Below are 27,610 nucleotides of genomic sequence, written 5' to 3'. Positions count from 1 at the left end.
GAAAGGACGAGAGAGAGAGAGAGACACAGAGAGAGAGACACACAGAGAGAGACACACAGAGAGAGAGAGGCAGGGAGAGAGACGGCGAAAGAGAAGAGTGAGCGAGAGACAGATAGAAGACAGACAGACAGACAGACAGACAGACAGACAGACATATATAAATAGTTAATAAAAATAGAGATTAGTATTATGTGATGCCACTGTTCCTTGTATTATGTAATCTCTCACACAGTCAAAATGTGTGCGTGTGTGTGCATGTGTGTGCGCGTGTGTGTGTGTGTGCGCGTGTGTGTGAGTGTGTGTATGCCTGTGCTCATGTGTCTTTCTTTCACTATTTCTCTCCAGCCGAGCTTGGCGACTACGACCCGTACAAACATGTGTCGGGGTACGTGTCCGAGTACCGCTTTGTCCCGGACCAGAAAGAGGAACTGGAGCACGCCATCGAGATGATCCACAAAACTGTAATGTAAGGAAGCCCTCTCCTCTCTTCTCTTCTCTCTCCTCTGCTCTCCTCCTCTGCTCTCTGCGACCTCTCTGACAACCAGCCCAATCCCTAATCCCAGTCTAATCCCCTCATAACAGGTTCCCCTCTCTGCACTGTACTATACGTCAGATATAATCCAACTGTTGTACAACCCAGACACTGTAACACTGATACTGTACAGTGTTACAGTGTCTTAACGGTGTTACAGTGTCTTAACAGTGTTACAGTATCTGGGTTGTTCAGTCAGTCTCTGGTGTTGTATTAATAATTTAGTCAGTCTCTGGTGTTGTATTAATACCTTAGTCAGTCTCTGGTGGTGTATTAATAAATTAGTCAGTATCTGGTGGTGTATTAATAAATTAGTCAGTCTCTGGTGGTGTATTAATAACTTAGTCAGTCTCTGGTGATGTATTAATAACTTAGTCAGTCTCTGGTGGTGTATTAATAAATTAGTCAGTCTCTGGTGGTGTATTAATAACTTAGTCAGTCTCTGGTGGTGTATTAATAACTTAGTCAGTCTCTAGTGGTGTATTAATAAATTAGTCAGTCTCTGGTGGTGTATTAATAACTAATTCAGTCTCTGGTGGTGTATTAATGAATTAGTCAGTCTCTGGTGGTGTATTAATAACTTAGTCAGTCTCTGGTGGTGTATTAATAAATTAGTCAGTATCTGGTGGTGTATGAATAACTTAGTCAGTATCTGGTGGTGTATGAATAAATTAGTCAGTCTCTGGTGGTGTATTAATAAATTAGTCAGTATCTGGTGGTGTATTAATAAATTAGTCAGTCTCTGGTGGTGTATTAATAAATTAGTCAGTATCTGGTGGTGTATTAATACATTAGTCAGTATCTGGTGGTGTATTAATAAATTAATCAGTCTCTGGTGGTGTATTAATAAATTAGTCAGTCTCTGGTGGTGTATTAATAACTTAGTCAGTCTCTGGTGGTGTATTAATAACTTAGTCAGTATCTGGTGGTGTATTAATAAATTAGTCAGTATCTGGTGGTGTATTAATAAATTAGTCAGTCTCTGGTGGTGTATTAATAAATTAGTCAGTCTCTGGTGGTGTATTAATAAATTAGTCAGTCTCTGGTGGTGTATTAATAAATGAGTCAGTCTCTGGTGGTGTATTAATAAATGAGTCAGTCTCTGGTGGTGTATTAATAAATTTGTCAGTATCTGGTGGTGTATTAATAAATTAGTCAGTATCTGGTGGTGTATTAATAAATTAGTCAGTCTCTGGTGGTATATTAATATATTTAGTCAGTCTCTGGTGTTATATTAATACATTTGTCAGTCTCCTGTGGTGTATTAATATCTTAGTCAGTCTCTGGTGGTTTTTTCTCTGGTTTTATCCTCTTTTTAAAAAAAATTTTTATTTCACCTTTATTTAACCAGGTAGGCTAGTTGAGAACAAGTTCTCATTTGCAACTGCGACCTGGCCAAGATAAAGCATAGCAGTGTGAACAGACAACACAGAGTTACACATGGAGTAAACAATTAACAAGTCAATAACACAGTAGAAAAAAAATGGGCAGTCTATATACAATGTGTGCAAAAGGCATGAGGAGGTAGGCGAATAATACAATTTTGCAGATTAACACTGGGGTGATAAATGATCAGATGGTCATGTACAGGTAGAGATATTGGTGTGCAAAAGAGCAGAAAAGTAAATAAATAAATAAAAAAACAGTATGGGAATGAGGTAGGTGAAAATGGGTGGGCTATTTACCAATAGACTATGTACAGCTGCAGCGATCGGTTAGCTGCTCGGATAGCTGATGTTTGAAGTTGGTGAGGGAGATAAAAGTCTCCAACTTCAGCGATTTTGCAGTTCGTTCCAGTCACAGGCAGCAGAGTACTGGAACGAAGGCGGCCAAATGAGGTGTTGGCTTTAGGGATGATCAGTGAGATACACCTGCTGGAGCGTGTGCTACGGATGGGTGTTGCCATCGTGACCAGTGAACTGAGATAAGGCGGAGCTTTACCTAGCATGGACTTGTAGATGACCTGTAGCCAGTGGGTCTGGCGACGAATATGTAGCGATGGCCAGCCGACTAGAGCATACAAGTCGCAGTGGTGGGTGGTATAAGGTGCTTTGGTGACAAAACGGATGGCACTGTGATAGACTGCATCCAGTTTGCTGAGTAGAGTGTTGGAAGCCATTTTGTAGATGACATCGCGAAATCGAGGATCGGTAGGATAGTCAGTTTTACTAGGGTAAGCTTGGCGGCGTGAGTGAAGGAGGCTTTGTTGCGGAATAGAAAGCCGACTCTTGATTTGATTTTCGATTGGAGATGTTTGATGAGTCTGGAAGGAGAGTTTGCAGTCTAGCCAGACACCTAGGTACTTATAGATGTCCACATATTCAAGGTCGGAACCATCCAGGGTGGTGATGCTAGTCGGGCATGCGGGTGCAGGCAGCGATCGGTTGAAAAGCATGCATTTGGTTTTACTCGCGTTTAAGAGCAGTTGGAGGCCACGGAAGGAGTGCTGTATGGCATTGAAGCTCGTTTGAGGTTAGATAGCACAGTGTCCAATGACGGGCCGAAAGTATATAGAATGGTGTCGTCTGCGAGAGGTGGATCAGGGAATCGCCCGCAGCAAGAGCAACATCATTGATATATACAGAGAAAAGAGTCGGCCCGAGAATTGAACCCTGTGGCACCCCCATAGAGACTGCCAGAGGACCGACAGCATGCCCTCCGATTTGACACACTGAACTCTGTCTGCAAAGTAATTGGTGAACCAGGCAAGGCAGTCATCCGAGAAACCGAGGCTATTGAGTCTGCCGATAAGAATATGGTGATTGACAGAGTCGAAAGCCTTGGCGAGGTCGATGAAGACGGCTGCACAGTACTGTCTTTTATCGATGGCGGTTATGATATCGTTTAGTACCTTGAGCGTGGCTGAGGTGCACCCGTGACCGGCTCGGAAACCAGATTGCACAGCGGAGAAGGTACGGTGGGATTCGAGATGGTCAGTGACCTGTTTGTTGACTTGGCTTTCAAGACCTTAGATAGGCAGGGCAGGATGGATATAGGTCTATAGCAGTTTGGGTCCAGGGTGTCTCCCCTTTGAAGAGGGGGATGACTGCGGCAGCTTTCCAATCCTTGGGGATCTCAGACGATATGAAAGAGAGGTTGAACAGGCTGGTAATAGGGGTTGCGACAATGGCGGCGGATAGTTTCAGAAATAGAGGGTCCAGATTGTCAAGCCCAGCTGATTTGTACGGGTCTAGGTTTTGCAGCTCTTTCAGAACATCTGCTATCTGGATTTGGGTAAAGGAGAACCTGGAGAGGCTTGGGCGAGGAGCTGCGGGGGCGGAGCTGTTGGCCGAGGTTGAGTAGCCAGGCGGAAGGCATGGCCAGCCGTTGAGAAGTGCTTATTGAAGCTTTCGATAATCGTGGATTTATCGGTGGAGACCGTGTTACCTAGCCTCAGTGCAGTGGGCAGCTGGGAGGAGGTGCTCTTGTTCTCCATGGACTTCACAGTGTCCCAGAACTTTTTGGAGTTGGAGCTACAGGATGCAAACTTCTGCCTGAAGAAGCTGGCCTTAGCTTTCCTGACTGACTGCGTGTATTGGTTCCTGACTTCCTGAACAGTTGCATATCACGGGGCTATTCGATGCTATTGCAGTCCGCCACAGGATGTTTTTGTGCTGGTCGAGGGCAGTCAGGTCTGGAGTGAACCAAGGGCTGTATCTGTTCTTGGTTCTGCATTTTTGAACGGAGCGTGCTTATCTAAAATGGTGAGGAAGTTACTTTTAAAGAATGACCAGGCATCCTCAACTGACGGGATGAGGTCAATGTCCTTCCAGGATACCCGGGCCAGGTCGATTAGAAAGGCCTGCTCACAGAAGTGTTTTAGGGAGCGTTTGACAGTGATGAGGGGTGGTCGTTTGACTGCGGCTCCGTGGCGGATACAGGCAATGAGGCAGTGATCGCTGAGATCCTGGTTGAAGACAGCGGAGGTGTATTTGGAGGGCCAGTTGGTCAGGATGACGTCTATGAGGGTGCCCTTGTTTACAGAGTTAGGTTGTACCTGGTGGGTTCCTTGATGATTTGAGTGAGATTGAGGGCATCTAGCTTACATTGTAGGACTGCCGGGGTGTTAAGCATATCCCAGTTTAGGTCACCTAACAGAACAAACTCTGAAGCTAGATGGGGGCGATCAATTCACAAATGGTGTCCAGGGCACAGCTGGGAGCTGAGGGTGGTCGGTAGCAGGCGGCAACAGTGAGAGACTTATTTCTGGAGAGGGTAATTTTCAAAATTAGTAGTTCGAACTGTTTGGGTATGGACCTGGAAAGTATGACATTACTTTGCAGGCTATCTCTGCAGTAGACTGCAACTCCGCCCCCTTTGGTAGTTCTATCTTGACGGAAGATGTTATAGTTGGGTATGGAAATCTCTGAATTTTTGGTGGCCTTCCTGAGCCAGGATTCAGACACGGCAAGGACATCAGGGTTAGCAGAGTGTGCTAAAGCAGTGAGTAAAACAAATTTAGGAGGAGGCTTCTGATGTTGACATGCATAAAACCAAGGCTTTTTGATCACAGAAGTCAACAAATGAGGGTACCTGGGGACATGCAGGGCCTGGGTTTACCTCCACATCACCCGCGGAACAGAGAAGGAGTAGTATGAGGGTGCGGCTAAAGGCTATCAAAACTGGTCGCCTAGAGCGTTGGGGGCAGAGGATAAGAGGAGCAGGTTTCTGGGCATGGTAGAATATATTCAGGGCATAATGCGCAGACAGGGGTATGGTGGGGTGCGGGTACAGCGGAGGTAGGCCCAGGCACTGGGTGATGATGAGAGAGGTTGTATCTCTGGACATGCTGGTTGTAATGGGTGAGGTCACCGCATGTGTGGGAGGTGGGACAAAGGAGGTAACAGGGGTATGCAGAGTGGGTCTAGGGGCTCCATTGTGAACTAAAACAATGATAACTAACCTGAACAACAGTATACAAGGCATATTGACATCTGAGAGAGACATACAGCGAGGCATACAGTAATCACAGGTGTTGAATTTGGAAAGCTAGCTAAAAACAGTAGACGAGGCTAATCCGCTAGCACAACAAACAGCAGGTAAAATGGCGTTGACTAGGCAACGGGGCCGACAGGTAAGACAAACAAGCAGAAAGGAGTACCGTGATTAATGGACAGTCCAGCGTGCGTTAGCTATGTAGCCAAGAGATCAGTGTCCAGGGGGCAGCGGTGGATGGGCAGGGGGGCTGGGCTGGCGAGTGTTATCCAGGTTTTTAAAAAACTAACAATGACTAACTAGCTTGTAGCTAGTTAGCTGGTTAGCGTCTGGAGGTTCTTGAGTGTGTCATAAAAATAAAAATAAGAGTAAAAGTAAGAGCGATTCCGTATCACATTGGGTGAGGCAGGTTTCCGGAAGGTATAAACAAATTAAAAATCAAAAAGAGATAGAAAGTAAATGGGGTCAGAGAGTGATTGGGACGCGGTGGTTCAGACGGTTAGCAGGCCTGTGCTAACAAGCTAACAGTTCGTAGGCCCGAGCTAGACAAGGTAGCAGTTAGCGGACCGGAGCTTGACAAGCTAGCCGTTAGCAGGCCGAATTAGCAAGCAGGAGATAGCGAGGGCTAGAGAGTTAACCTTTGGGGGACGTCGCGATGGGGTGAGTCTGTTTATTCCTCTTCATGCGGTGAGCTGGAGATACAGCGATTCAGAAAGCTCGCGGGCCTTGGCCAGCAGATGGATCTTTGGCGATGTCGCACCGGAAAAGCCTGTTGAAACCCCTCGGACGATTATGTCGGGCGGACCAGTCGTGATGGATCGGCGGGGCTCCGTGTCGGCAGTAGAGGGTCCAGGCCAATTGGCAAATTAGGTATTTTTGGACCTCTTCGGCTAGTCGGGAGATGGGCTTAGCTCGAGGCTAGCTCCAGGCTAACTGGTGCTTGCTCTGGGACAGAGACGTTAGCCAGGAGTAGCCACTCGGATTGCAGCTAGCTATTTACGATGATCCGGTATAAAGGTTCAGAGCTTGCGGTAGGAATCCGGAGATGTGGTAGAGAAAAAGCAGTCTGATATGCTTTGGGTAGATGTCGCGCTGGTGTCCTAGTTAGCGTTGAAGACCGCTAGCAGTGGCTAGCTACTAGCTAGTAGCTAGTTAGCTGGCTAGCTTCTGATGAGGGTTCCGATTCTAAAGTATAGAAAAAGCAGATCCGTACCACATTGGGTGATGCGGGTTGCAGGAGAGTATATTCAGCCTGTAGTTGGAAAGTGAGATTAACTCTAAACTGTGGGATGTTTTGTGTAATAATAAGAATTCCTGGCTCTGTTCCCTACTCTTTGAAATAGGAACTAAGAGCCCTACAGTCCTGACAAGCACTGTCTCACTCACCTACCTGGCATGCTGAAGTGGCTCGGGGGAAGTATGTTTCTGTGTGGTTGTGTGTTGTGTTTCACTACCTCTCCTGCTGTAGGGGTATAGGGATGACCGACAGAGCTGTAGGGGTATAGGAATGACCGACAGAGCTGTAGGGGTATAGGGATGACCGACAGAGCTGTAGAGGTATAGGGATGACCGACAGAGCTGTAGGGGTATAGGGATGACCAACAGAGCTGTAGGGGTATAGGGATGCCCGACAGAGCTGTAGGGGTATAGGGATGACCGACAGAGCTGTAGGGGTATAGGGATGACCGACAGAGCTGTAGGGGTATAGGAATGACCGACAGAGCTGTAGGGGTATAGGGATGACCGACAGAGCTGTAGGGGTATAGGGATGACCGACAGAGCTGTAGGGGTATAGGGATGACCAACAGAGCTGTAGGGGTATAGGGATGACCGACAGAGCTGTAGGGGTATAGGGATGACCGACAGAGCTGTAGGGGTATAAATTGACCAACAGAGCTGTATGGGTAGAGGGATGACGGACAGAGCTGTAGGGGTCGAGAGATGACCGACAGAGCTGTAGGGGTATAGATTGACCAACAGAGCTGTAGGGGTATAGATTGACCAACAGAGCTGTAGGGGTATAGATTGACCAACATAGCTGTATGGGTATAGATTGACCAACAGAGCTGTAGGGGTATAGGGATGACCGACAGAGCTGTAGGGGTATAGGGATGACCGACAGAGCTGTAGGGGTATAGGGATGACCAACAGAGCTGTAGGGGTAGAGGGATGACCGACAGAGCTGTAGGGGTATAGGGATGACCAACAGAGCTGTAGGGGTATAGGGATGACCGACAGAGCTGTAGGGGTATAAATTGACCAACAGAGCTGTATGGGTAGAGGGATGACCGACAGAGCTCTGGGGGTATAGGGATGACCGACAGAGCTGTAGGGGTATAGGGATGACCGACAGAGCTGTAGGGGTAGAGGGATGACCGACAGAGCTCTGGGGGTATAGGGATGACCGACAGATCTTTAGGGGTATAGGGATGACCGACAGAGCTGTAGGTGTATAGATTGACCAACAGAGCTGTAGGGGTATAGGGATGACAGACAGAGCTGTATGGGTAGAGTGATGACCGACAGAGCTGTAGGGGTATAGATTGACCAACCGAGCTGTATGGGTAGAGGGATGACCGACAGAGCTCTGGGGGTATAGGGATGACCGACAGATCTTTAGGGGTATAGGGATGACCGACAGAGCTGTAGGTGTATAGATTGACCAACAGAGCTGTAGGGGTCGAGAGATTGACCAACAGAGCTGTAGGGGTATAGATTGACCAACAGAGCTGTAGGGGTATAGATTGACCAACAGAGCTGTAGGGGTATAGGGATGACCGACAGAGCTGTAGGGGTATAGATTGACCAACAGAGCTGTAGGGGTATAGATTGACCAACAGAGCTGTAGGGGTCGAGGAATGACCGACAGAGCTGTAGGGGTATAGATTGACCAACAGAGCTGTAGGGGTATAGATTGACCAACAGAGCTGTAGGGGTATAGATTGACCAACAGAGCTGTAGGGGTCGGGAGATGACCGACAGAGCTGTAGGGGTATAGATTGCCTGACCGAGCTGTATGTGAATCAGGATTTCCAACAGAGCTGTAGGGGTATAGATTGCCTGACCGAGCTGTATGTGAATCAGGATTTCCAACAGAGCTGTAGGGGTATAGATTGCCTGACCGAGCTGTATGTGAATCAGGATTTCCAACAGAGCTGTAGGGGTATAGATTGCCTGACCGAGCTGTATGTGAATCAGGATTTCCAACAGAGCTGTAGGGGTATAGATTGCCTGACCGAGCTGTATGTGAATCAGGATTTCCAACAGAGCTGTAGGGGTATAGATTGCCTGACCGAGCTGTATGTCAATCAGGATTTCCAACAGAGCTGTAGGGGTATAGATTGCTTGACCGAGCTGTATGTGAATCAGGATTTCCAACAGAGCTGTAGGGGTATAGATTGCCTGACCGAGCTGTATGTGAATCAGGATTTCCAACAGAGCTGTAGGGGTATAGATTGCCTGACCGAGCTGTATGTGAATCAGGATGACCGACAGAGCTCTAAGGGTATAGGGATGACCAACAGAGTTGTAGGGGTAGACGGATGACCGACAGAGCTGTAGGGGTATAGGTATGACCTACATTGCTTTTGGGGTATAGATTGACCAACAAAGTTGTAGGGGTAGAGCAATGACCGACAGAGTTGTAGGGGTATATGGATGACCGACAGAGCTGTAGGGGTATAGATTGACCAACAGAGCTGTAGGGGTATAAATTCACCAACAGAGCTGTAGGGGTATTGGGATGAGCAACAGATCTGTAGTGGTATAGATTGACCAAAAAAGCTGTAGAGGTAGAGGGATGACCGACAGAGCTGTAGGGGTATAGGGATGACCAACAGAGCTGTAGATGTATAGATTCACCAACAGAGCTTTAGGGGTATAGGGATGACCGACAGAGCTGTAGGGGTATAGGGATGACCTACAGAGCTGTAGGGATAGAGGGATGACCAACACAGCTGTATGGTTGGAGGGATCACCAACAGCATTGATGTGGTATATATGGTATATAGGGATGCATCGCAGTGCTAGAGGCGTCACTACAGACATTGGTTCGATCCCAGGCTGTGTTGCAGCCGGTCGCGACTGGGAGACCCATGAGGCGGTGCACATTTGGCCCACGTCGTCCTGGTTAGAGGAGGGTTTGGCCTGCCGGGATGTCCTTGTCCTATCGTGCTCCAGCGACTCCTTGTGGCGAGCCGGGCACATGCACGCTGGCTTCGGTTGCCAGCTGTACGGTTTCCTCCAACACATTGGTGTGTCTGTCTTCCGGATTAAATAAGCAGTGTGTCAAGAAGCAGTGCTGCTTGGCGTGGTCGTGTTTCGGAGGACGTATGGCTCTTTACATTCGCCTCTCCCCAGTCCGTACAGGTGTTGCAGCGATGGGACAAGACTGTAACTACCAATTGGATACCTCCAAATTGGGGAGAAATAGGGTTTGTCTTCTCAGACTGAGACAGTCCTATTATTACGTATCATATACATTACAGTTGTTCTTACAGAGTCAACCCCATAAGTCCTGAAAGGTCTTAGTCTATGACCATGCATCCCATTAATGTTGCTGACCAAGAGACAGTGATCATCATTTGATTTTGCGCTGGTCTCTCTCTCTCTCTCTCTCTCTCTCTCTCTCTCTCTCTCTCTCTTAAGGAGAGAGCCACACTGCAATATGAAAATAAGAGAGGCAGAGGGAGGAAAAGAGAGATAGAAGGAGTGGTAGGGAGGGAGGGGGGAAGGGAGGAGGGAGAGATAGATACAATGAGACAGATGTAGTTTTCTCAAGAGCCTGTGGATGTCAACCTCGCTGTGATCTGCTATGTAGAGTGAGCACCCAGCACCACACCCCTTGTCACATATCTGTTGCTCTTTGACTCCCTTCTACTTCCTATTCCTGCCTCGTCCGTCCAGGTGGCCTCATTCCGACAGGCAGCAGCGGGAAGACATGAGGCCAACCAAACAAACACACACACACACACACACACACACACAGCCAGGCAGGCAGACGTGGGGCCAGATGGAGGGATGAGTGTCCCTGTCCCTTTCCCCACCCGATGTATCACAGCTCCATGGAGCTCCTGCCTCAACCTGCCCACCCCGAAGTGTCCGTTAATAACTCCCCGTTCCAAGCCACTCACCACCTAACTGCATGTATGAGACAATCATCTCAGCCCTGGCCCGGCCGCTTACAAAGAACATGTGAACAGAATCCAAAATGTACTCGGGAAAGAAGTGGGAGCAAAGGATGAGATTGTGTCTTCAGGGTATGGATGGAGGAGGAAGAGTGGAAGACGAGGAGGAGAAGGAGAGGTGTGAGGAGATCTAGGGGTCACACTTGAGCAGGCTGAATGAGTCTGAGTCTCTGTGTTACTAATGTGTGTGATCAGGAGATCAATGATACGGCTCGAGAGCGGAGAGCGGAGAGGAGGAGGAGGAGGAGGGAGGGGAGGGGACTCATCCAACCTCTAACATTAGGAGGGAGATGTTGGCACAGTATATGAAGCTTACCAAAGCCAGAGTTTACACTGCATACACACTGCTTATAGTCCAAAGATTACAGTATGGGTTGCACGATACATACAGCAATACCATCACCCTTTATCCACATTCATAGATATTTTCACCATATTGTAGACTCAGTTGGCAGTTGGTACACGGTTCACTCTTGATAAACATATTTTATGTACTCAGCGAAGCACAGGGAGTTGGTCCATACCTGTGGTCTCCTAGACTGCATGCGTTTGGTTTTTAAACATGATTCTCTCTGTATGACATTGTAGTTAATGAGTAATAGGAGATACATAACCCAGTCCACAACCTAGTTGAACATTATTTCACATGGAATGTTAATTAAGAAATAGGAACGTAGAAAAAGCATTACTGACTAGATGAGGAGGGGGGAAAGTATGTTATGTACGTTTTTGAAAAGTGTATTGTTTCATTTGAGTATATTTTATTGTAGTCTCATGGGACCAGACAAGTCTGTCGCTGAACATTAAGTCTGGCATGTAAGATGACTTGTATTGTAGTTCCTTATTATTGCCACTTCAGAGTGTATCCATTGTCTTGTATCTGTTCAGACTGCATACAGTACTCTTAAACACTCTAGCTATAATCTCACTACCTATAATTACTTCTGTTGTTGACCAGGTAGATCATCATGTTAGATTTACTGTTTATTAGACTGGGGGATTCATGACAGTTAAACAACTCTCCATCACTGCTGTAATACTGTCATCAGGGGTGAAGTACGACACAATAAATATCAACTTTCCATGTATTTGGGGTGTTCTCTTGTTGCACTGTATTCCCCCAAACAGTCACCTAGTGATTTGTTACATGGCTGTTTCTAAACCCTTAGCTTTAGATGTTTCTAAACTCTTAGCTTTAGATGTTTATAAACTCTTAGCTTTAGATGTTTATAAACTCTTAGCTTTAGATGTTTATAAACTCTTAGCTTTAGATGTTTATAAACTCTTAGCTTCAGATGTTTATAAACTCTTAGCTTTAGATGTTTATAAACTCTTAGCTTTAGATGTTTATAAACCCTTAGCTTTAGATGTTTATAAACTCTTAGCTTTAGATGTTTATAAACCCTTAGCTTTAGATGTTTCTAAACTCTTAGCTTTAGATGTTTCTAAACTCTTAGCTTCAGATGTTTATAAACTCTTAGCTTTAGATGTTTATAAACTCTTAGCTTTAGATGTTTCTAAACCCTTAGCTTCAGATGTTTATAAACTCTTAGCTTTAGATGTTTCTAAACCCTTAGCTTCAGATGTTTCTAAACTCTTAGCTTTAGATGTTTATAAACTCTTAGCTTTAGATGTTTATAAACTCTTAGCTTTAGATGTTTATAAACTCTTAGCTTTATATGTTTCTAAACCCTTAGCTTTAGATGTTTAAAAACCCTTAGCTTTAGATGTTTAAAAACCCTTAGCTTTAGATGTTTCTAAACTCTTAGCTTTAGATGTTTATAAACCCTTTAGAATAGATAGAACATCTAGATGTTCTAAATAGTCTGTACAATATAATGTCACAAGTATGTATACTTGTAGGTGTATACTAGCTCATGTTACACCACGTACAGTAGAAGTCGGAAGTTTACATACACTGAGGTTGGAGTCATTAAAACTCATTTTTCAAAACCTCCACAAATGTCTTGTTAACAAACTATAATTTTGGCATGTCGGTTAGGACATCTACTTTGTGCATGACACAAGTAATTTTTCCAACAATTGTTTACAGACAGATTATTTCAATTATAATTCACTGTATCACAATTCCAGTGGGTCAGAAGTTTGCATAAACTAAGTTGACTGTGCCTTTAAACAGCTTAGAAAATTCAAAAAAATGATGTCACGGCTTCAGGAGCTTCTGATAGGCTAATTGACATTATTTGAGTCAATTGGAGGTGTACCTGTGGATGTATTTCAAGGCCTTCCTTCAAACTCAGTGCCTCTTTGCTTGACATCATGGGAAAATCAAAAGAAATCAGCCAAGACCTCAGAAAAATAATTGTAGACCTCGACAAGTCTGGTTCATCCTTGGGAGCAATTTCCAAACACCTGAAGGTACCTAGTTTATCTGTACAAACAATAGTACGCAAGTATAAACACCATGGGACCACACATTCTGCATACTGCTCAGGAAGGAGCGGTATGCTCCTAGAGATGAACGTATTTTGGTGCAAAAAGTGCAAATCAATCCCAGAACAACAGCAAAGGACCTTGTGAAGATGCTGGAGGAAACAGGTACAAAAGTATCCATATCCACACTTAAACAAGTCCTATATCGACATAACCTGAAAGGCCGCTCAGCAAGGAAGAAGCCACTGCTCCAAAACCACTATAAAAAAGCCAGACTACGGTTTGCATCTGCACATGGGGACAAAGATCATACTTTTTGGAGAAATGTCCTCTGGTCTGATGAAACAAATAGAACTGTTTGGCCATAATGACCATTGTCATGTTTGGAGGAAAACGGGGGGAGGCTTGTGTAACGGATGTGAAACGGCTAGCTTAGTTAGCGGTGGTGCGCGCTAAAAAGCTTTTCAATCGGTGACGTCACTTGCTCTGAGAACTTGAAGTAGTTGTTCCCCTTGCTCTGCAAGGGCCGCGGCTTTTGTGGAGCGATGGGTAACGATGCTTCTTGGGTGACTGTTGTTGATGTGTGCAGAAGGTCCCTGGTTCGCACCCGGGTATGGGCGAGGAGATGGTCTAAAGTTATTCTGTTACACTTGCAAGCTGAAGAACACCATCCCAACCGTGAAGCACGGGGGTGGCAGCATCATGTTGTGGGGGTTCTTTGTTGCAGGAGGGACTGGTGCACTTCACAAAATAGATGGCATCATGAGGTCGGAAAATTATGTGGATATATTGAAGCAACATCTCAAGACATCAGTCAGGAAGTTAAAGCTTGGTCGCAAATGGGTCTTCCAAATGGACAATGATCCCAAGTATACTTCCAAAGTTGTGGCAAAATGGTTTAAGGACAACAAAGTCAAGGTTTTGGAGTGGCCATCACCAAGCCTTGACCTCAATCCTATAGAAGATTTGTGGGCAGAACTGAAAAGTGTGTGTGAGCAAGGAGGCCTACAAACCTGACTCAGTTACACCAGCTCTGTCAGGAGGAGTGGGCCAAAATTCACCCAACTTATTGTGGGAAGCTTGTAGAAGGCTACCCGAAATGTTTGACCCAAGTTAAACAATTTAAAGGCAATGCTACCAAATACTAATTGAGTGTAATTGAGTTTGTAAACTTCTGACCCACTAGGAATGTGAGGAAATAAATCAAATCTGAAAGAAATCGTTCTCTCTGACATTTCACATTCTTAAAATAAAGTGGTGATCCTAACTGACCTAAGACAGGGAATTTTTACTATGATTAAATGTCAGGAATTGTGAAAAACTGAGTTTAATTGTATTTGGCTAAGGTGTATGTAAACATTCGACTTCAACTGGATACAGTAAGATGTATACTTAATAATGTAACGTTACACTATGGTATGTATACTTGTAGTTGTATACTTGCTCATGTTATACCATGTATACAGTAATTGCAGATGTGTACTCGATAATGTCACACTTTGTATACTTTAGGATACACACTAGATAAGATTTCCTTCTATGTGTTTGTATATGGGCTTGAACACCTTTCCTGATGCTTCACCAACAAGATAAACTCTCTGTGTTTCAGGGGCCAGGTTCCCTCCAAGGCTGAACACAATTATTTAGGAATCGCCAAAACACTGGATATGTACGGAGTCGATCTTCACCCTGTGTTTGTAAGTAGTCACATGCGCCGAATACAACCGGTGTAGGTAGACCTTACAGTGAAATGCTTACTTACAAGCCCCTAACCAACAATGCAGTTTTAAAAAATACAGATAAGAATAAGAAATAAAAGTAACAAAACATTAAAATAACAATAGCGAGACTATATACAGGGGGTACCGGTACAGAGTCAATGTGGATGCTATATACAGGGGGTACCGGTACAGAGTCAATGTGGAGGCTATATACAGGGGGTACCGGTACAGAGTCAATGTGGATGCTATATACAGGGGGTACCAGGGGTACAGAGTCAATGTGGATGCTATATACAGAGGGTACCGGTACAGAGTCAATGTGGAGGCTATATACAGGGGGTACCGGTACAGAGTCAATGTGGAGGCTATATACAGGGGGTACCGGTACAGAGTCAATGTGGATGCTATATACAGAGGGTACCGGTACAGAGTCAATGTGGAGGCTATATACAGGGGGTACCGGTACAGAGTCAATGTGGAGGCTATATACAGGGGGTACCGGTACAGAGTCAATGTGGATGCTATATACAGAGGGTACCGGTACAGAGTCAATGTGGAGGCTATATACAGGGGGTACCTGTACAGAGTCAATGTGGAGGCTATATACAGGGGGTACCGTACAGAGTCAATGTGGATGCTATATACAGAGGGTACCGGTACAGAGTCAATGTGGATGCTATATACAGGGGGTACCGGTACAGAGTCAATGTGGAGGCTATATACAGGGGGTACCGGTACAGAGTCAATGTGGAGGCTATATACAGGGGGTACCGGTACAGAGTCAATGTGGAGGCTATATACAGGGGGTACCGGTACAGAGTCAATGTGGAGGCTATATACAGGGGGTACCGGTACAGAGTCAATGTGGAGACTATATACAGGGGGTACCGGTACAGAGTCAATGTGGAGACTATATACAGGGGTACCGGTACAGAGTCAATGTGGAGACTATATACAGGGGGTACCGGTACAGAGTCAATGTGGAGGCTATATACAGGGGGTACCGGTACAGAGTCAATGTGGAGACTATATACAGGGGGTACCGGTACAGAGTCAATGTGGAGGCTATATACAGGGGGTACCGGTACAGAGTCAATGTGGAGGCTATATACAGGGGGTACCGGTACAGAGTCAATGTGGAGACTATATACAGGGGGTACCGGTACAGAGTCAATGTGGAGGCTATATACAGAGGGTACTGGTACAGAGTCAATGTGGATGCTATATACAGGGGGTACCGGTACAGAGTCAATGTGGATGCTATATACAGGGGGTACCGGTACAGAGTCAATGTGGAGACTATATACAGGGGGTACCGGTACAGAGTCAATGTGGATGCTATATACAGGGGGTACCGGTACAGAGTCAATGTGGAGGCTATATACAGGGGGTACCGGTACAGAGTCAATGTGGAGGCTATATACAGGGGGTACCGGTACAGAGTCAATGTGGATGCTATATACAGGGGGTACCGGTACAGAGTCAATGTGGATGCTATATACAGGGGGTACCGGTACAGAGTCAATGTGGATGCTATATACAGGGGGTACCGGTACAGAGTCAATGTGGATGCTATATACAGGGGGTACCGGTACAGAGTCAATGTGGATGCTATATACAGGGGGTACCGGTACAGAGTCAATGAGATGCTTGTTAGAGCTGTATTCTGTGGTTTATCACGATCACATTGCCTTGATAATGTTCTTTCTTATTGTCCTAGTCTCTTTGTGTATGGAGAGATGACTATTTTACTATTTTCTTATCCTTTGACACATACGTTAATATCTTTACTGTGTGTTATTTCTGGTTGGGACATAGTATGTAAATTGTGCTTGGAATAATACCTATTATTGTGGTGTGTTTCAGGGTGAGAATCAATCTGAATACTTCCTGGGGTTAACACCTATTGGAGTTGTTGTTTACAAGAACAAAACACAGGTTGGGAAGTATTTCTGGTAGGTATTGTTTTTGGATGATTTGTATATACATTGTAGGAGTAAATAAGGAATATGATAGTTTGCTATTTCCACTATCACAATTATCAACGGACTTGCTGACGTTGGTGCTAAAGGGCTGGGTTTTGATGAATTAACAAGTTGTGGGTGTGTCGAGGCTTGGCCCTTCACTGGCCAATCAGAATGTACTCCATGGCTAAATAATTGGTTGCCTTAAGTTGTGTATTTACAGTCTTTTATGTATTGCCTTGGAATCAACTCAATTTCCAATGTTTGTGCTTTATAGTTTGTTAAATGGCTTACAGAAACAAAATAACACAATGTAGACTATCTTTGCTGAATATGTTAACTTGAACCCAATCTAAGTAATTGCATGGCTTCAATAGCATTCACACTGATATAGGTGTAGGTCTACTGTAAATTGTATTATGGCTGAGCATCGACATGCCAAACATTGTCAATAAACAAGATTCAATAAATAATTGATAAAGCCTAAAAAGAGAGCAAATAATTTGATTCAAATTTCAAATGAATCGACAACTTGTTTTAAATAGGCTATGTGTAAATACACTTACAGACACCATCATTTCTCCCCGTGGGCCTATCATTTTAAAACAATGCAGACTATAGAGGGTGTTACTCACGTCCCAATGTTTCACAGTAGCTGGACAAAGATCCAATATAAAGAGAAAGGGAGAACGTCCACTCACCGTTATACTGCTCCCAAATATGAATATATGTGGAACCATCTTACAGATCAGATCTCATTCACCCATCTCCAGCATCTGCATTGCAAGCTTGCCACAGACGTTGCCACCATTAAACCAGGAAAGGTAAATCATTATAATAACTTTGGTTGTAATAAAATGTCACAAAAAACAACCAATCAGTTTTTTTTAAACAACAATAAATAAATGTGAAATGTAATGATATCATGAAATCACCAGGATAAAAAAGAAAGGCATTGCTGTTGAACCAGCCTTTGTTATAGTAGGCCTAAAGGAGGGCTTGGGTTTTGAACAAATGAAACTGAAAACAAGCCATTTTTACAGGTTACAGATAACTTATGAGGTTCACCGGTGCTGTCTGGGATGGCTGGGTGACCTGGCCCTCGTATTCAGAGGTTCTCATCTCTCGTTTCAGGATGGACATGTAGCCTACATCATGGAGGGGTTTTTACGCATGACCAAAACGGGACCTGCATGGCTAAAATAATGTGGGCCTGCCTACAATGTATAGATAAAAAGGGAATGTCACTGTTTTAAATTCTCAAACATGATATTTTAATACATCTTTGGTGATTAAGATTTATTTACAAGTTGTCTCAGGGGCCAGGCTTAACTACTTCGCGATTGCATTGAGCAGAAAAAAAAACTTAATTGAGAGGAGTGGAGGCTATACTTGGTTTTTAATGAAATAAAACAAAATAAAAACATTTGTTTTTTATGTTTCTAAATACGAAGTATACAGGCACCAAAAGCACATTAGGCTACTCTTGTTCCATGCACATATGTGCATTGTGCGTCATGGCTTGATAGGCTGTGTTTCCACTGTCTAAATTCATGGCATAACCAACCTGCATTACCGCTAAAAATAGCTTTTGGTTGGTCTTAAATATCTCTACCATTGCGGCCTGAAATTAGCAGTTTGGATCATCTTTTTAAGGACACACCTCAAATATTTCCACCCAAATCAAAGCAAATCAAGTTGTATTTGTCACATGTGCCGAATACAACAGGTGTAGACTTTACAGTGAAATGCTGAATACAGCAGGTGTAGACCTTACAATGAAATGCTGAATACAACAGGTGTAGACTTTACAGTGAAATGCTGAATACAACAGGTGTAGACTTTACAGTGAAATGCTGAATACAACAGGTGTAGACTTTACAGTGAAATGCTGAATACAACAGGTGTAGACTTTACAGTGAAATGCTGAATACAACAGGTGTAGACCTTACAATGAAATGCTGAATACAACAGGTGTAGACTTTACAGTGAAATGCTGAATACAACAGGTGTAGACTTTACAGTGAAATGCTGAATACAACAGGTGTAGACCTTACAATGAAATGCTTACTTACGAGCCCTTAAACAACAAGTTACTACCCCTTAATTAGGGATAGGTGTCCCATCAACGGGACAGTTGTAAATCATGCAGCGCCTTGTGTCACGATCGCAGATTTTAGAGAAACAACAAATGTCGTTACATATAAGTCTCTTATATCGGCTGAAAGCTTCAATTGTTGTTAATATAACTGCACTGTCCAATTTACAGTAGCTATTACCGTGAAGAAATGCCATGCTACTGTTTGAGGAGCGCTCCTAACAACAAAACACTTTTTTCACTGCGATATGTTTGATAAATTCACCTTTGCAGGTGAAATGTGTACTTACATTCTCAAATCTTGCTCTGATTTATCTTCCAAAGGGTCCCAGAGATAACAAGAAGTGTTGTTTTGTTAGATAAAGTTATTTTTCATATCCTAAAAAGGTCCATATAGCATGCACGATCGATTTTGTATTTCCACTCGTTCAATTTGCAATGAAAGGAATCTGTGAAAATCTAACCCTAAACGTTGTTTCAACCAGTCAAATCACGTTAATATGTATTCCTCAGAGTTCCAAGAATGTAACCAGACTTCACTATATCATTAGGTGTGTAGTATATCCTATAGGACACCATATCAGAGATCCTAGAACATAACCAGACTTCACTATATCATTAGGTGTGTAGTATATCCTATAGGACACCATATCAGAGATCCTAGAACATAACCAGACTTCACTATATCATTAGGGGTGTAGTATATCCTATAGGACACCATATCAGAGATCCTAGAACATAACCAGACTTCACTATTTCATTAGGGGTGTAGTATATCCTATAGGACACCAAATTTGGTCAGAGAGCGACGCCTTCATGGCACGCCGACGACGCGGGTGATCTTCACTTGATCGACTGTAACTTTGTCAAATAAGCACACATCGGGGTCAAACAAAGCTGTGAAATGCAATCGCTAGATAGCCAATGAGCTGGGCTTTACGGGAGTGTCCGGAAACCCCGTATCTGTCGCCAACTGTAGCTGCTAACCTTGTGTGACAGTCAGCCTTTTCCTTTTGGGCAAAAATGATAAGAATATGGAGAGTTATGAAGTTATGAAAACTGGTTGTTTTGCAAATGTTGAACTTACTGGAAAAGCTCAATAAAAGTCCAAGTATACAGATTTGACATTATTCTTGCAGAAAATGTAATGTAAATGTCTCCTTCATGATTTTCCCAAATGTACCTGGGTGACTTTACACTAAATGTCATGTAGAGTGCTCATACTTATCTGAAACTTTGCACATACACTGCTGACGTCTTGTGGACACCATGGGAATTACAACCAGAGTGATGGCTAGATGTGGGACCTTTCTGTTGCATTTCAAAGATGGTGGTAGTTGTTCTTTTCTTTGTATTTCCTTCTAACAGATCTATTGTGTTATATTCTCCTACATTCAATTCACATTTCCACAAACCTCAAAATGTTTCCTTTCAAATGGTACCAAGAATATGCATATCCTTGCTTCAGGTCCTGAGCTACAGGCAGTTAGATTTGGGTATGTAATATTAGGCAATTTTTTTTTTTAAAGGGGACTATATAAAATATTTACTAAATAAACTGAAGTTTATAAAAGTTACACAATAAAATAATAATAACAAGGCTATATACATGTAGTACCGGTGTGGGGGTACAGGTTAGTCGAGGTAATTGAGGTAATATGTACATGTAGGTAGAGGTAAAGTGACTATGCATAGATTATAAACAGTGAGTAGCAGCAGCATAGAAAACGAGGTCAATGCTAATAGTCTGGGTAGCCATGTAATTAGCTGTTCAGGAGTCTTATGGCTTGGGGGTATAAGCTGTTAAGAAGCCTTTTGGACCTGGACTTGGTGCTCCGGTACCGGTTGCAGTGCAGGAGCGGAGAGAACAGTCTATGACTAGGGTGGCTGGAGTCTTTGACCATTTTTAGGGCCTTCCTCTGACACGGCCTGGTATAGAGATCCTGGATAGCAGGAAGCTTGGCCACAGTGATGTACTGGGCCATACGCACTACCCTTTGTAGCGCCCATCTGAGTGCAAACAAGCTGATATAAGACAGGTAAATTGCCGAACTTGGTGTTACGTCTGGAAAAATGCCTGTGTGCCAGTTTTTACATGATGAAATTGCAAACTAATACCAGCCAAAAATAGAGCCCATATTAGTTAGATAAGTTGCTGCAGTATTTCTGAGAAAATCAACTGTGACTAAGCTATTGTACCTGTTAATAAACATCTCATTATCTGTTTGTTTATTTTTGATCATTTTAGGCCAAGGATAACAAAAGTGCATTTTAAGGAAACACAGTTTGAGCTTCAAGTCGTTGGAAAAGATGTAAGTTGTCAGTTATTATCTTTCAGTATTATCTGCATAAGGAATGTTGTGTGAATTTATGGACTGAATTTTCAACCTTGGCTTTGTTTGTTTGTGATTATTCTGTTTATTTTAGCATGTTTCATAAACTCAATAGTTTGATTCACACTATAATTCACACTAGCCAACTTGGTATGACTGAATCAGAATCAATTTGTTTGGATATCACAGGTGTAGAAAACCTCATTATAATTTCCCCCCATTTCAGACTTCAATACAAAGCATAAAATAAAACTGACTGAATGTTCCAAGGAGTAGTTGCAGTACTCCCATGTGAAACCTTGAAAGGTCAATCGTGTGTTTGATCTTGAAAGATTTTGACATCCGCCTAATGTTTAATGAGAGAAATGAAAGAAACATGACAGAGCAGAACTACGGGACATGGTTGCAGCCTTGAAAGATCTCTCCCATTTTCACTGATGTTCACTTCACAGGTGCAAATGGGAAGGGAGACACTTCACACGAACTTCACTTCCTGATGAACCTTTGGGTTTTCTGGGAATTTTCAAACTTACGCTTTTGGGGAGGATTTCTTGATCATTTTGGAAGTGATCTGGGCCCATACCTTCAGATATCACTGAAGCAGAACAACTTTTTCTCCTCTCTCTGTTTAGATAGTGTGACTCATTGAGACCTGTGTGTCTTGCTGAATGAAATATTGAATTTGGTTTATTCAGTCGATTCATTTTCACTGGTGTGTGTGTGTGCGTGCATGTGTGTGTGTGCGTGCATGTGTGTGCGTGCGTGCGTGTGTGTGCGTGCGTGTGTGTGCGTGCGTGCATGTGTGTGCGCGCGTGCATGTGTGTGCGTGCGTGCTCCAGCTAGCAACCTGAGAGTCTCATTAAGCCGAGGCAGTCAAGCAGCCAGAGACCCATGAGAAGCCCATTATTGACAATACACTATCCGAGCAGCTCAGAAGACCAGAGCTTAATTGAAATAAAATAAAGAACCAAGGATCAACAGTAGCTACCTCCTCTTTGAGACTAGCTGTAGAGGTTAGAGTGTGAGCCGTCATCTCTCTAAAGTCTGATATCTATTATCCTAATGACCGAACACAGACATCCCATATGGGTGAAAGATTACACACTACCTGTTCATTTGCTGTACATATAATGGTACATTTGTCAGGAGGGAGATGCAGTGGCCTATCTACCACCACCGAACACCACCTAATTATGTAGCCGGTTGTTTTCACAATAAATGATGAAGCAAAAGTCCTTTGTTATGGTATATGTTAGAATTCTAAACCGTGTAGTTTGGGTTCTGGATGCTGATTGGCTGAAACAGCATTCCAGTCGTGTGTCTATCAGACAGTATATTTAAGCAATAAGGCCCGAGGAGGTGTGGGGATTGCGTCCCTTTTCGACACAGTAAAATCAGTCTATTGGCCTTCTCTGTTAGAGCTACAATATACTGGAATGCAATGCCCATGGACTTGAGAAGCTGCACTGATTATTGTACTTTTACATTTAAATTGAAACATGGCTCAAGTCTATCCAAATCTGTATACATGAGTTTTCTGTGGTTCGTCATATTTAAGACGACAGTTGATGATGGTGGTGTTGTTGTTAGAATGATATATTATTGGATGTAATGTATTTGTATTTTGTATTGTTTTAGTGAGTATGTGTATTGTGACTGTGTAATTGTCCTTAGCTGCCCTGGCACAACGGCTGCAAATGAGCTTTTGGCTAACCCCGGCACATTTACATGGATTTTGCGTTATTGTAATGTTGATGTTGATTAATGTGCATTGTCCCCTATAAATAAATAAATAAATAAAAATGTATACCTCTGGGGTTTGTGATATATGGCCAATATACCACGGCTAAGGGCTGTATCCAGACACTCCGTGTTGCGTCGTGCATAAGAACAGTCCTTAGCTGTGGTATATTGGCCATATGCCACAACCCCCAGAGGTATACATTTTTATTTATTTATTTATTTATAGGGGACAATGCATAAATTGATTTCTGCATAAATTGGTCATCAAATTTGATCTGATCTTCATCTAAGTCACAACAATAGACACACATAGTGTGCTTAAACTAATAACACACAAATGATTGTATTTTTCTTATGTGTATTTTGAATACATCATTTAAAAATCCACAGTGTAGGTTGGAAAAAGTATGTGAACACCTTCTCCAAATGCTAATTGGAGTCAGGAGTCAGCTAACCTTGAGTCCAACCAATGAGACAAGATAGGAGTGGCCGTCCTGCGAAGATGACTGCAGGTGCATAGCGCAGAATGCTCAATGAGGTTAAGAAGAATCCTAGAGTGTCAGCTAAAGACTTACAGACCTCTAGACCATGCTAACATCTCTGTTGACGAGTCTACGATACATAAAACACTAAACAAGAACAGTGTTCATGGGAGGACGTCACAGAAGAAACCACAGCTGTCAAAAAAACAACATTGCTGCACATCTGAAGTTTGCAAAAGTGCACCTGGATGTTCCACAGCGCTACTGGCAAAATATTCTGTGGACAGATTAATCTACAGTTGAGTTGTTTGGAAGGAACCCACAACACTATGTGTGGAGAAAAAAAGGCACAGCACAAAACCTCACCTCCTCCCTGTAGGCCGTCTCGTCGTTGTTGGTAATCAAGCCTACCACTGTTGTGTCATCCGCAAACTTGATGATTGAGTTGGAGGCGTGCGTGGCCACGCAGTCGTGGGTGAACAGGGAGTACAGGAGAGGGCTCAGAACGCACCCTTGTGGGGCCCCCGTGTTGAGGATCAGCGGGGAGGAGATGTTGTTGCCTACCCTCACCACCTGGGGGCGGCCCGTCAGGAAGTCCAGTACCCAGTTGCACAGGGCGGGGTCGAGACCCAGGGTCTCGAGCTTGATGACGAGCTTGGAGGGTACTATGGTGTTGAATGCCGAGCTGTAGTCGATGAACAGCATTCTCACATAGGTATTCCTCTTGTCCAGGTGGGTTAGGGCAGTGTGCAGTGTGGTTGAGATTGCATCGTCTGTGGACCTATTTGGGCGGTAAGCAAATTGGAGTGGGTCTAGGGGTGTCAGGTAGGGTGGAGGTGATATGGTCCTTGACTAGTCTCTCAAAGCACTTCATGATGACGGAAGTGAGTGCTACGGGCGGTAGTCGTTTAGCTCAGTTACCTTAGCTTTCTTGGGAACAGGAACAATGGTGGCCCTCTTGAAGCATGTGGGAACAGCAGACTGGTATAGGGATTGATTGAATATGTCCGTAAACACAACGGCCAGCTGGTCTGCGCATGCTCTGAGGGCGCGGCTGGGGATGCCGTCTGGGCCTGCAGCCTTGCGAGGGTTAACATGTTTAAATGTCTTACTCACCTCGGCTGCAGTGAAGGAGAGACTGCATGTTTTCGTTGCAGGCCGTGTCAGTGGCACTGTATTGTCCTCAAAGCGGGCAAAAAAGTTATTTAGTCTGCCTGGGAGCAAGACATCCTGGTCCGTGACTGGGCTGGGTTTCTTCTTGTAGTCCGTGATTGACTGTAGACCCTGCCACATGCCTCTTGTGTCTGAGCCATTGAATTGAGATTCCACTTTGTCTCTGTACTGACGCTTAGCTTGTTTAATAGCCTTGCGGAGGGAATAGCTGCATTGTTTATATTCGGACATGTTACCAGACACCTTGCCCTGATTAAAAGCAGTGGTTCGCGCTTTCAGTTTCACGTGAATGCTGCCATCAATCCACGGTTTCTGGTTTGGGAATGTTTTTATCGTTGCTATGGGAACGACATCTTCGACGCACGTTCTAATGAACTCGCACACCGAATCAGCGTATTCGTCAATATTTCCATCTGACGCAATACGAAACATCTCCCAGTCCACGTGATGGAAGCAGTCTTGGAGTGTGGAGTCAGCTTGGTCTGACCAGCGTTGGACAGACCTCAGCGTGGGAGCCTCTTGTTTTAGTTTCTGCCTGTAGGCAGGGATCAGCAAAATGGAGTCGTGGTCAGCTTTTCCGAAAGGGGGGCGGGGCAGGGCCTTATATGCGTCGCGGAAGTTAGAGTAACAATGATCCAAGGTTTTACCACCCCTGGTTGCGCAATCGATATGCTGATAAAATTTAAGGAGTCTTGTTTTCAGATTAGCTTTGTTAAAATCCCCAGCTACAATGAATGCAGCCTCCGGATAAATGGTTTCCAGTTTGCAAAGAGTTAAATAAAGTTTGTTCAGAGCCATCGATGTGTCTGCTTGGGGGGGATATATACGGCTGTGATTATAATCGAAGAGAATTCTCTTGAAAGATAATGCGGTCTACATTTGATTTGTTAGGAATTCTAAATCAGGTGAACAGAAGGATTTGAGTTCCTGTATGTTTCCTTCATCACACCATGTCTCGTTAGTCATGAGGCATACGCCCCCGCCACTCTTCTTACCAGAAAGATGTTTGTTTCTGTCGGCGCGATGCGTGGAGAAACCCGTTGGCTGCACCGCATCGGATAGCGTCTTCCCAGTAAGCCATGTTTCCGTGAAGCAGAGAACGTTGCAGTCTCTGATGTCCCTCTGGAATGCTACCCTTGCTCGGATTTCGTCAACCTTGTTGTCAAGAGACTGGACATTGGCAAGAAGAATGCTGGGGAGTGGTGCGCGATGTGCCCTTTTTCGGAGTCTGACCAGAACACCGCCTCGTTTCCCTCTTTTTCGGAGTCGTTTCCTTGGGTCGCTGCATGCGATCCATTCCGTTGTCCTGTTTGTAAGGCAGAACACCGGATCCGCGTCGCGGAAAACATATTCTTGGTCGTACTGATGGTGAGTTGACGCTGATCTTATATTCAGTAGTTCTTCTCGACTGTATGTAATGAAACCTAAGATGACCTGGGGTACTAATGTAAGAAATAACACGTAAAAAAACAAAAAACTGCATAGTTTCCTAGGAACGCGAAGCGAGGCGGCCATCTCAGTCGGCGCCGGAAGTACATGTTCACTCCAGACATCCCAATAATATTGCTGAACTGAAACAGTTTAGTAAAGAGGAATGGTCCAAAATTCCTTCTGACCGTTGCACAGGTCTGATTCACAAGTACAGAAAACGTTTGGTTGAGGTTAATGCTGCTAAAGTAGGGTCAACCAGTTATTAAAACCAAGGGTTCACATACTTTTCCCACCCTGCACTGTGAATGTTTACACGGTGTGTTCAATAAAGACATGAAAACGTATAATTGTTTGTGTGTTATTAGTTTAAGCAGACTGTGTTTGTCTATTGTTGTGACCTAGATGAAGATCAGATCAGATTTTATGACCAATTTATGCAGAAATTCAGGTATTTCCAAAGGGTTCACATACTTTTTCTTGCCACTGTATCTTATTGATTTAGCTGCTGAATGTGATTTGCATTATTTGTTTGTTTGTTTTTGGTATAAGAGATTGTTGTTGTTTATTTACAGTGCACAGAGACGTCGTTCTTCTTCAAGGCACCCAATAAGACAGCCTGTAAACATCTGTGGAAGTGCTGCATAGAACACCACACTTTCTTCAGGTAAAACACGTCATACTTACGCACACACACACCCACACACACACACACACACTGTCATAGGCAAATACTACTATACCAACACTATTATAACTTCTCAGTTAGAATCTCTACCACCTTCCACAGGTAAGAACCCAAACTCTCAAGTTCAGTGAAAAATGATCCTCCCTCCTATCTACAACAACATCACCCACACTATTCCTACCAAAGCCCTTCTCTGTCAACCCCCCCGTCAACCCTCTCCTGTGTTATCCTTTACTCGGTCATCCCCACTGTCATCCTCTCCTCTGTCAATCCCCTCCTCTGTCAACCCCCCCGTCAACCCTCTCCAGTGTTATCCTTTACTCGGTCATCCCCACTGCATCCTCTCCTCTGTCAATCCTCTCCTCTGTCAATCCCCTCCTCTGTCAATCCCTTCCACTGTCATCCTCTCCTCTGTCAATCCCCTCCTCTGTCAATCCCCTCCTCTGTCAATCCCCTCCTCTGTCAATCCCTTCCTCTGTCAATCCCCTCCTCTGTCAATCCTCTCCTCTGTCAATCCTCTCCTCTGTCAATCCCCTCCTCTGTCATCCTCTCCTCTGTCAATCCCCTCCTCTGTCAATCCCTTCCTCTGTCAATCCCCTCCTCTGTCAATCCCTTCCTCTGTCAATCCCCTCCTCTGTCAATCCTCTCCTCTGTCAATCCCCTCCTCTGTCAATCCCTTCCTCTGTCATCCTCTCCTCTGTCAATCCCCTCCTCTGTCAATCCTCTCCTCTGTCAATCCTCTCCTCTGTCAATCCCCTCCTCTGTCAATCCCTTCCTCTGTCATCCTCTCCTCTGTCAATCGCCTCCTCTGTCAATCCCCTCCTCTGTCAATCCCCTCCTCTGTTAACCCCCCCCGTCAACCCTCTCCAGTGTTATCCTTTACTCGGTCATCCCCACTGTCATCCTCTCCTCTGTCAATCGCCTCCTCTGTCA

General features: G+C 44.2%; 1 protein-coding gene across 2 annotated transcripts in view; it reads left to right on the top strand.

Moving 5' to 3' along the window:
• Nucleotides 1-27,610, top strand: part of epb41l4a (erythrocyte membrane protein band 4.1 like 4A) — a 116,614-nt gene that overhangs the window by 52,627 nt on the left and 36,377 nt on the right. For both annotated transcript variants that reach the window (XM_029628491.2, XM_029628490.2), the window contains exons 7-11: nucleotides 346-466; nucleotides 14,657-14,744; nucleotides 16,635-16,723; nucleotides 21,079-21,142; nucleotides 26,565-26,656. In XM_029628491.2, the coding sequence (XP_029484351.1) occupies nucleotides 346-466; nucleotides 14,657-14,744; nucleotides 16,635-16,723; nucleotides 21,079-21,142; nucleotides 26,565-26,656 (454 nt within the window). The remainder of the gene's footprint in view (nucleotides 1-345; nucleotides 467-14,656; nucleotides 14,745-16,634; nucleotides 16,724-21,078; nucleotides 21,143-26,564; nucleotides 26,657-27,610) is intronic.

Source organism: Oncorhynchus nerka, linkage group LG22 (assembly GCF_034236695.1).
Source record: "Oncorhynchus nerka isolate Pitt River linkage group LG22, Oner_Uvic_2.0, whole genome shotgun sequence".
Classification (NCBI taxonomy): Eukaryota; Metazoa; Chordata; class Actinopteri; order Salmoniformes; family Salmonidae; genus Oncorhynchus; species Oncorhynchus nerka.
Note: the sequence above shows the minus strand (reverse complement) of the source record. Positions and strands in the feature narration are given on the sequence as shown.